This window comes from Scyliorhinus canicula, chromosome 26 (assembly GCF_902713615.1).
Source record: "Scyliorhinus canicula chromosome 26, sScyCan1.1, whole genome shotgun sequence".
In the NCBI taxonomy this organism is placed as follows: Eukaryota; Metazoa; Chordata; class Chondrichthyes; order Carcharhiniformes; family Scyliorhinidae; genus Scyliorhinus; species Scyliorhinus canicula.
This window is the reverse complement of record NC_052171.1, coordinates 1,150,839-1,162,461: the sequence shown is the minus strand read 5'-3', so window position 1 is coordinate 1,162,461 and position 11,623 is coordinate 1,150,839. Positions and strand designations below refer to the sequence as shown.

Below are 11,623 nucleotides of genomic sequence, written 5' to 3'. Positions count from 1 at the left end.
GGGATGTGCCATGTTGTTCGGGCAGCAGTGATGTTACTTTGCACAGCCTACTACCTGTGCAGCACCTGTCCTCCGGCAGTAAAATATTCTGAGGTATCTGCACTCCTTTAATTCTGGCCTTTCGAACACCCTTGATTTCAATTACTTCACCATTGGCAGCTATGCCTTTAACTGCCTCGGATAATTCCCTCCCTAAATCTCTCTATCTCTTTTTCCTTTTTAGATGCACCTGAAAAGCTAATTAATTGACCAAGTTTTTGGACATCTGCCTTAATTCACCTTCTGTAGCCCAATGTTAAATTTTGTTTGGTAATGTTGCCTTGGAACACATTGTGTGAAATATGCTATATGAGTTCAAGTTGTTTAATACTAAGTGAGATGGCAGGTGTTCTGTACTGTAGCGTTAATGTCCTCGCTTTGATGAACACAAAACGCTAGAATTATATTTTTTATTCAAATTTTGTTTTCAGATAATTTAAGTTTTAAACAAACATAAAAACAAAGTTTGCTTTTCTGGTTTTAAAAATTGACATTGGTTATATGGGCAACAGGACAGGCAACAGAATGACAAACAAAACAGAAATTGTTCTTCTTTGAAGGAATGCAAAATTAAGCTCTCTTGCTCTATTTTCTCCCCCTTACTTTTTTCCTGGAGGCATCGGCTCCTTTCTGGAGGGTGGTTTCACAGGCTCCTCTCCAATACCTCACCAATCTTTAGGTGTCAGATATTGAGTGTTATCAGACCACTTGCTCATCAAGGGCATTATGGCCAGGTCCCATCATGTTCTTGCTCGACAGCCAATGCATGTGCATAGTCTTGCCAGATACAATGGCGAGCAGGAGTCATTATGCTTTTGTGCTTCTGTGACAAAGATCACTGAACTCACTATGGCCCAGGAATTGAACCAGAGGCCTTGAGCAAGTAATTTAGTATGTAAAGCAGATTCCTGCATACTGAACTGAACCATGGAGTGAGCAGACAAAAATATATTGAATCACCTTACAAACTATCAAGGGATACAAGGGTTTTATGTTCCAATATTACATGGATCATACATGCAAAAAAAAAGGCCAAAAGGTGCATCAAAATTATTACAAAACAAACTCTTTAGAGGAATAAACGTTTCCTTTGCATCATACTGTATTACAAAATTTCAACACAATGGTTATATAAATATTTAGCTACAGATTTCCCTCCCCACCCAGAAAAAAAACACAAATGTAAGACAGTATTTATAATCACATAGAAAACACATCATTATCATTAGTATTGAAGGATGGGTTGCCCAGGAATAGACACAAAATTGAAAACAAATGCTGGAAATGCAGACAGTCAGTCAGTGCCCGACAAAGAAACCAAAACCCTGGCTACCAAGTGGTTACATCAAGCCTCCAGTTTAAAATTCTGCAAATTCTACAAGGAAAGGAACACTGATGGAAATAAGGAGTTACAAATCTGAGGTTGTATAAAGAACTGCGTAAGAGAACAAGGGGGTGCCATGAGTCTTGATTTTAATCGGAAGGATGTGTGGAATGGGTGGAGCATGAAAAGAACTAAAGAGGAAAGGTGAGAGAATTATTGATCACAATAGTCTATTTTAAAAAAAAGAATCCACCAATCTTTCAAGATGGAGCATTAATAAATTCACATTGAGCAGAATATCCTATCTAGCACATCAGCCTGTCTTTTCTCTTTCATTAGCTGACTGATCTGCTGTGCATTTTCAGCAATTTCCTTATCATTTTAGAATTCCAGCCTTCGCATTTTTTCTCTATCTTCAGTCTGTGGGAGGAGATTGAACCAATCAAATTAATGGTTTGAATGTACCAATGAAGAAATTAACCTTCCCCACAGATGTGAGTTGCGATGTCAGGGTTGAAGTGCAAGAATATATTCTCACTTTTTTTTAATATCAACTACCTTTATACAATAAGTTACAGGCTCAGTCTCTCAGCTTAAAGTGACAGTACCCATTTTGGTTCACCTAAACAGCAGGCTGCACAGCCTATTGTATTGTGGAGAACACTGGGCTTCTGAGTTGGGAGACACCCTCCGTTTCGCTCCACTGTTTCAAATCATAGGCCTTGAAATTGTACTGCAGGTTTAACACCTCCACAAAACAGCAGAGAGGAATTTCAGGCAATCACAATTATTGTACAGCCTGGTTTCAAGGCTGAGACCTTTCCTGACATCTGCACTCCAATTTCTTTTGAATGTTTCTTGTTTTTGTTGCCTCAGTGAGGGGTTGGGTACTGTGTTTCAGAGAGGGGAAGAAGTTGGGTAAATTTTACTGTGTACTAGTGACCTGAACTGCTCGGGTATCCATATCCATGCGAAACAACCAATAAGCGATGTAGACATACACGGGAGGAATGTTCAATGATCATATTGTCTCATCCTCTTGATGAGCAGTCTTTTGTGAGCTAGAGAGTATAAATGAGCACAGAGGAACTAATTGGAGGGGAAGACTCTTCAAGGCTGTAGTGCTATAGTTGTCGCATATGATATGACATCTTTTAGAACTGTTGACTGGAAAGCAAATAATTGTTGTTGGAATTGTTTTATTAAATAAGGTCATATTAGCTATATTATATAATTGGCATCGACCTCTCAAATATTTTGTTTATAGATGAGAAAGGAATGCTTGAATCTTAAGATTTGATCATTTGCAATGCCTAACTTAATTTTCCCCACTTCAGACTGGAAGTATGCCTTTGTGTAAAGTGAACACATAAATATTTTTGACCTATACCCCTGATAGCACCAAGTATTCCAGGTGTATTCCAGTTGCTGATTGGAGCTCCCCAACATTACCCTGACACTAAGTTCATATCAACTTACTAAATAACCATCGGCTCTATATACTTGACCACTCTCACTATTCATCTTTTTAAATTCATTTATGGGGTGTGGGCGTCGCTGGCTCGGCCAACATTTATTGCCGGTCCCTAGTTCCACTGAGTTTGGAAGTGTGGATTCAAATCTGCTGCTACATTTTATACGATCCTTGCTGGCCAATAGAGATACATCACCCTGAATCTCATTGTTGGGACTACTGAAACTAACATTATTCCCACACCATAGGAAGCATTTTGACATTATGTCTGTATTTTACATATGAAAGAAATACACTGAAAGCTTCTCAATGTACACCATTAGAATTGCAGAATTGTTTCCACAGGAACACAATAATGAAGGAACAAATATGTTTGAGAAAAAAGAGGCAAGTGTCAAAGAAGCCAGAAAGAACAAAATTTTGGTGAAAAAAATTTACACAGTTCAATTTTCAATGGCAGCTCAATTTTCTGCCCCTTTTTTTGCATCTCAGCTGATGTGCTCAGTGTTGCAGGGATACAGCAAACTCCAATACCTCGTTAAATTGGCCATTAATGTATAAATATAGACGGTGAATGTCAGCAATCTGCTCAAGTGCAAAACACACGCACCATACACACTGCACACAACATACACACAGCGCATATGTACCACACACACTGCACACACATAACACGCATACATATCGCGCACACATCAAACACTCAGAATACGCACCACACACAACACATGTACCACACATGTGCTTCTCCCATACATGCAATGCACACGTACCACACAGAACACACACACAATACACAGATCTCACACAGGTGAAACACAACTCTGACAACACTAATGCACCACACACATCACAAACATAGACAAACACAAATATGCATGCACTGTCTGGCAGGAGACATTGGATTGGGGTGCAGGAGCCTTGGCTGACTCTTTTCCCTTTGCTAACCCCGAGATGCTTTGGCCAATTGTAGGACAACTACTTAATCCTGACCGCAATTAGCCAACTTGGTCCACACAGTGATCTGAACCTGGGGCCTTCCTGCAATTTGTCTGGTTCAATATACAGGGGAGATTATTAATTTCTGAATTTCGGCTCAGATAAGCTGACAATAAAGGCTACCGTCTCTTCAAATTACTGTAAATGTTTTAAACAGTTAACGTCTAATTTTACCACACACATTGAGAAATGTATTGACACTTTATCCAGCTGCATTTTAGAAAAAGATCTTCTATCTGTTTTACTTCAGTATCTAGTTCATAAGCCAACTCTCAAAAAGGTTTACTTTTCTAACATAAAAGAACTGCCATATTAAACTGTTATACAAAATAGAAAATGGCATTTATTTTTGATCCTTCCCTCTTCCCCCACTCCCACAACCCCCCCACCACCTTTCCGTCACTTCCATAAGTTTGAGGCAATTCCTTGAGTACAGATGAAACTGAGTTTTCCGCAACGCTGTGGGGAATTCACTCAGTCCATTTGATGAAGAAAGTCAGCTTTGTTCCGAGCTTCCAAGGGAAGGCCTGCTAATATTTTTGACAGCTGTGGATCTGGTGATGGTGTTTTTGTAGTGGATGACCTTTGCTCCCTGGAATGCGATATATTGACAGGAGAAAACAGTCTCACATTGGAGGAACGACCAGTCCTGTCATGGCTAGAAAAGACAGAGGGAAAATATAAACAAATACACACATGTACTTGATACATCCATTCCAGATAGATACATAACGCTGTGATAACATGGACAGGTCAGAGCAAACCAATTTTAATATATTTTAACGTATTTCTGAAATAAAAGTTTTGTTTTCGTTGTGGCTTTTGTTCTCCCCTCCTCCTGATAGTACAGTTTCATAGGCACCCAATACTTCACCAAAGAGGCTATGTATCAACCCTAACAGCAAATAATGGCAGGATGTTTAGCAGAGCCAAATCCACTGATGTATTCATCTAGTGCCTGAAGAACTTGCTCTTTTCAACATAGTGACCAGAGCTGGGCTGAAAATCAACTTATCCCAGCTCACAACCCACCAAGTTCAATTAATGCATTTCAAATGCAAACATCTAATGCATCAAAGAGCAGGACGTAACCCTTGGCCAGAATCTTGCGAGTCGCTGGAGGCTCACTTGCTGGTTGTGAAGCCAGTCAAACCACAAACCCGTCTGGCAGTGGAGGCCAGTTGGATTCAGTGAGGCCCGCTGGAATCAAGACCTGGGTGTGGAAGTCTCACCGACCGACAGCTGCAGCTTGTGCTCAGCAGTACCACTAAGGAGACGTAGCTGCAGCTGAACGACAGGCACCAGGACCGTGGAGTGGTCCAGGCCACAGGTAAGTAATGAGTAGCCAGTTTTTCGTAAGGTGGGGGTCGCAGTGAGAGGGGTGCAGGGTGATCGGTAGGACAGATGGTTGGCTTTCAATGGGCCATCTCTCCCCAATGTACAATCCCTTGATCAAGCATTGAGCACCTTTGATCGAGGGACCCCCACTCACAAGAACATAAGAACTAGGAGCAGGAGTAGGCCATCTGGCCCCTCGAGCCTGCTCCGCCGTTCAATGAGATCATAGCTGATCTTTTGTCGACTCAGCTCCACTTTCCGGCCCGAACACCATAACCCTTAATCCCTTTATTCTTCAAAAAACTATCTATCTTTACCTTAAAAACATTTAATGAAGGAGCCTCAACTGCTTCACTGGGCAAGGAATTCCATAGATTCACAACCCTTTGGGTGAAGAAGTTCCTCCTAAACTCGGTCCTAAATCTACTTCCCCTCATTGGAGATTACCCACGGTTTAGCTGCTGTGCATGCTGCATGGCGACAGGCCCACCTGCAGCTGGGTTAATAATAATTGTGCTTGGATGAGGCCCTTAAGTGGTCATTAATTTACCACTTAAGTGCCTGGATTGGCAGCAGGGCAGGAAGGTCGGCCATGTAATTCTGGCAGAGGTGGGAAAGCAGTGGGGTTAAGATGCGCCACAGTTCCGCCTTGTTAAATACCCTTTCAGCTTGGCACCAGAGAGAGCTGAAGATTCAACCTTTGAATGGTGCTTTGAGTGATGAGAACACGTGAACTGGGACTTTTATTTAAAAATTTTAATGATGGCATTCATTTGAACCTATTCTTTCATTAATTCTTGGATGCTCAGTTGGGCTTTCTCAGTTACAAGTAAAGAATAGAAAAGTAGCTGGTTCATCTTTTCCTGCCCTGCTCTCACCTCCAGTTTCCTCCATGACTCCATTCTACGAGCAGTAAGAGAAAGCCAGGAGCCCAAAAAGCTTCTCTGTTGGATCAGCCCCATTTGCCTCAATCTCTTACCTTTTCAACATTTAACTTTTCTCTCGAATTTCTTCCCATACACTCTGATTGCCTTCGCAAAAATGTTATTATCCTTCAAGAAAAAAGCTTTTCCTGATATGCCTCTGAATGTTTTTAACTTGTGCATTTGAATCCTCAGCTGCAATTGACATGGATCAGCTCTGTAAATTGTCTTTCAAATCTCCAATTTTCGAGAGCAATACGGTAGCACAGTGGTTAGCACTGCTGCCTCACAGTGCCAGTGACCCAGTTTGATTCTGACCTTGGGTGATTATCTGTGCGGAGTTTTCACATTCTCCCCATGTCTGCTTACATTTTCTCCCACAGTCCAAAGATGTGCAGGTTGGGTGAATTGTCCATGCTAAATTGAATTAGAATTAGAACAGTACAGCACAGAACAGGCCCTTCGGCCCTCAATGTTGTGCCGAGCAATGATCACCCTACTCAAGCCGACATATACCTATACCAGTAACCCAACAACCCCCATTAACCTTATTTTTTAGGACACTAAGGGCAATTTAGCCTGGCCAATCCACCTAACCCGCACATCTTTGGACTGTGGGAGGAAACCGGAGCACCCGGAGGAAACCCACGCACACACGGGGAGGATGTGCAGACTCCTCACAGACAGTGACCCAGCCGGGAATCGAACCTGGGACCCTGGAGCTGTGAAGCATTTATGCTAACCACCATGCTATCGTGCTGCCCCTTAGTGTCGAAAATGTTAGGTGGGTCTCCGGGGATAAGATGGAGGTGTGAGCCTTGGTAGGGTGCTCTTTCGGAGGGTCGGTGCAGACTCAATGGGCCGAATGGCCTCCTTCTGCATATGTAAGGATTCTGTGTCATTGCGTCAACATCATCAGGATTTTGATTTCTCAAATTCACTGACGATCTTGATTTTTTGCCTTTACTCCCTTCAATCCTAATAATATCCTTTCTTGGAGGTGAGAGAAACTATATTATGTTGTCCAGGTGGCTTTGACTATCATGTTGCACAGTCACATGAATAATTAATAAATAATCTTTATCAGTGTCACAAGTAGGCTTACATTAACACTGCAATGAAGTTACTGTAAAAATCCCCTCATCGTCACACTCCAGCACCTGTTTGGGTACACTGAGGGAGAATTCAGAATGTCCAATTTACCTAACAAGCACCTCTTTCGGGACTTGTGGGAGGAAACCGGAGCACCCGGAGGAAACCCACACAGACACGGGGAGAACGTGCAGACTCAGTACAGACAGTGACCCAAGCCGGGAATTGAACTTGGGTCCCTGGCGCTGTGAAGCAACTGTGTTAACCACTGTGCTACTGTGCCGTCAGCTTTTTAAAATCTGTCCTCATGTACCCTTTGGACCTTATTTGTAGGTTGAGGTCCATCCACCATAATAAAAGCATACTGATGATGTGCCACTAAATGTGCAACGAGGAGCGAAGTATTCCGTCCTTAATTCACTTTGTCTAGTATCCCAATTGTAGGAATGAAACTTACGAAAAAACTGTTCATGTGCACCATTGTATCCGCTGATGTAAAACCTATGGCACAATATCAACTGGGCAAAGTCTACACAGCAGAAACTGGCTGATATTATAGAATATAAATTGAACGTTACACTCCAGATTTGAATGTATCAAAGGTGATTCATGTAGATAATTAGAGCTATGTTATTTATTCCAAGACTCAAAACTTTAGACACATCAATAATATGAGACATGTTCTCTGCAATGTATTTATCTCAGACTAGTTTTAACAATGAGTATAAAGTTGGTGCAAACTGATCTTCTTTCCCTTCCACAACCCCTCAAGTATTCAATGCACTTGCATGGAAACAGGCCCTCTGAGCCAGGAGAAGCCTAATTTTATTTTTTTATTGCTAAAATATCTGGCCTACGTGGCTATCAGAACATGCAAACTGAGTTTCAGAGTCAGTCCCTGGGCAATCATCTTTTGGTTGGAATTTGACTGGAATCTTTAATCTCCCAATACACCATACAGACAACCTGAGGTGTGACCCAAGGGCTGTCTCCGTTCTTTTGTGACACGTCTGACCTTCTCATTATTGGACGTGAGATGCTTTTTAATCACAGGGATAACAGTTTAGAAACTGTAGTTTAGAAAGTACCAGAAAATAAAAGCAATTTTCTTTATTGCAGAGGCCTGCAAAGTTTTTTCAAAATTGAACTCCATTCCATTAAATTAATTTTGGAGAAGTTCATATTTCCATCTTGTCAGTTACATTGGAGGGGTGGACTGGAAACTGATCCAGTTCAAGTGTTTGACAATATATCTTACATTCACTGATCAACAGTGGCAATGATTTATAATAATTTGCAGGTCCTTATGTTCCATACTGCTGACAGCAAAATTACCTCACGTCATACCTCAAAAATTTAGATACACTGAAGTGAGGCTGTGTGTAACCCAGAACAAAGCTGGACAATCCGAATGGAGGTAGATTTCTCTTTAAAAAGGTGAGAAGCATAGTTGAAGAGCCACGACCATATTGGAGGCAAGCATCAGGTGGGAAAGAATAGAAGAGAGGATGAGATAAATAAAATTAAAGTATAGACCAAGTTTGGGTCTTTAAAGACCAGAGGTTGTCGGTGGAAAGGAAAGCTGAGAGAAGTTAAAATGAATACCACACTTTATTGGTCCTGTGAAGAAATGAGTTAGAGTATAAAAAGTGATTTGTCGCTTAATCGGAGTGAGAATCCAGAGTTAGGGGATGGAAGCACAGTCATTATGTTCCTGGACTGGCAATCCAGAAACATGAACTGTTCCTCTGGAGACAAGACTTCAAACCTTATCACAGCAGCTGGTAAATTTAAATTCAGTTCATAACTGGAATGAAAACGTGATATCATTGATGGTGATCACCAAATTACTGGATTGTCATAAAAATCCATCAGATTTACTCCAATTTTTAAGGGAAGGAAATTAGCTCACCCCAGTCTTGCCTATATGTGTCTCCAGACTTCCCTCTCTGGTCGTCCTCCAAAGCAAGGAGGACACTTGCCACAGAATTTTTAAAAAATAAATACATTTTAATTTGTTCATGGGACGTAGGCGTTACAGGCTGTGCCAGCATTTATTGCCCATCCCTAATTGCCCTTGAGGGGGCAGTTAAGAGTCAACCACATTGCTGTGGGTCTGGAGTCACATGTGGACCAGACCAGGTAAGGATGTCAGATTTCAATCCCAAAAGGACATTAGTGAACCAGATGGGTTTTTCCGACAATCGAAAATGGCTTCATGGTCATCATTAGACTTTTAATTCCAGATATTTTATTGATTTTACACTCCAACACCCGCCATGGTGGGATTCGAACCTGAGTCCCCACATCATTATCCTGGGTTTCTGGATTGCTAGCTCAACGACAATATCACTATGCCAGCCCCTCCCAAGGCATGAACCTGTGTGTGGGATCTTCAATGTGGGTAAGTTGTTGTGCTGGTGCTGCCACATTGTCCTGATGGACTCAGAGACTCTCATGCTCTAACCACCAATCTTGGCATATTGGACGGATTTGCAGGTTGATAATTAATCTGTTGGTCATGGAACACCCTCCATGTGTCTCCAGACTTCCCTCTCTGGTCGTCCTCCAAAGCAAGGAGGACACTTGCCACAGAATTTTAAAAAAATAAATACATTTTAATTTGTTCATGGGACGTAGGCGTTACAGGCTGTGCCAGCATTTATTTATTGCTATCTCTGTGCTACAAGACCTCCAGGCATACATCAATGTGATTATCATCTGAAATAGCCTAACAAGCCACTCTGTTGCATTCAAGAAGGTGGCTCACCATCACAAGGACAATTAAAGGTAGGCAGTAAGTGTTGGCCTTGTGACGAAGCCCCCATCCCCAAAATAATAATAATAATCTTTATTATTGTCACAAGAAGGCTTACATTAACACTGCAATGAAGTTACTGTAAAAATCCCCTGGTCTCCACACTCCAGTGCCTGTTTGGGTATACCGAGGGAGAATTCAGAATATCCAAACTACTTAGCAGCACGTCTTTTGAGACTTGTGGGACGAAACCCACGCAGACACAGGGAGAACATGCAGACTCTGCACATACAGTGACCCAAGCTGGTAATCTAACCTGGGACCCTGGCGCTGTGAAGCAACAGTGCTAATCTCTGTGCTGCAGTGTGATTGAGGAGAAAGATGCAGAGGAGGGTAAAAGAGGAAAATTCAGAAAACTAATGGAAGTAATCTTTTCCAAAAGACGGAGAAAAAAAAGTTGAAATGGTGAGAGCAAAATTACGGTCAGAAGACAAATTCTCTTTGTGTACTGTTTGGAAGCACACACCACACAGAACATAAAGTCCACAGAATAAATCAGCTCAGATGGTCACACAACTCAAAATCAGCTATATCTCGCCTGCTTCACATATTGGGACTAAAACAGCTGAAATACATGTGGAAATCAGATGATAGGCAGCAACTGCTGGCCTGAAGGTCCTTTTCTGTTCAAACCTAGCTTGTGATCATCATGGTATTCTGACCAAATGGAGTATTCATTCATCTTCCCTCTGCACCACTGGTTGTGTGGACATCTATATTTTCCTCTGTGCTTTAGTTTTGGCAACTGAAACATTCAGGTTTAATGTGGAAGCCAAACCTCCTTTTTTTTCTAAACCAGACTTTGCCAAGCTTCAAATTACCAAACTGAACCAAATGTGATACAGAGCCACACACACCTGGTGGATCTCAGTTTCAATTGCCAGTCTATGTTGCATTTGCTGACTGCAAAAGCCATCAGTGGGGTTGTGCCTGTGCTCCAGTCTAGCAAACTGGAATAAATTAACCAACGTTACTGTTCCTGTTTGCTAACCTGCACGTTATTCTGGAACGTATCTGTGTTCTTGGACATCTGTTGTGATACCGTGTTGAATGATTTGCTGACACTTACTTGCCTCAGCTTACATTTGAAGAACAGGCAACATACTGGATGGTCTCTGCTGATCTTAACTTGCACCAAATGAACCGACATTGGTTTCTATTCCAGCAACATCACGATTTTAAAATTCTCATTGTTGTTTTCAAATCCCTCCGTGGTCTCACCCTCCCAAGCTTTAATCGCCTCCAGTCCTACAACCCTCCAGGATATCTGCATTCCTCCAATTCTATGCTCTGGCATACCTCCTGATTTAAATGGTTCCATCATTGACAGCCATGCTTTAGCTGATTCAAATCCATGCTCTGGAATTTCCTCCCTGAGCATTTCAACCTCTACCTTGTGCCTCCTTTAAGACACCTCTTAAAAACCTGCTTGTTAGATCAAACTTTATGTCACCTGACCTGATATTGTGTTCAGTAGAATGATGTCAAATGTCGTTTGACAATTGATCCTGTGAGGTGCTTTTTACAGAGGTAAATTGTTGTTGCTGTTGCTCCACACCTGTCAGCATTTTTAAGAGAAACAGGGAGAAAAATGTGGGCAACTGGTTGTGTTGGGG

At 41.8% G+C, this 11,623-nt stretch overlaps 1 protein-coding gene across 8 annotated transcripts in view; it reads right to left on the bottom strand.

Annotated features, from left to right (window-relative positions):
- Window positions 1-1,010: 1,010 nt before the first annotated feature.
- The window catches only part of LOC119957394 (transcription factor COE2), a 294,554-nt gene continuing 283,941 nt past the window's right edge, over window positions 1,011-11,623 (bottom strand). For all 8 annotated transcript variants that reach the window (XM_038785416.1, XM_038785419.1, XM_038785418.1 and 5 more), the window contains one exon: window positions 1,011-4,494. In XM_038785416.1, the coding sequence (XP_038641344.1) occupies window positions 4,463-4,494 (32 nt within the window). In that variant the 3' untranslated portion in view covers window positions 1,011-4,462. The remainder of the gene's footprint in view (window positions 4,495-11,623) is intronic.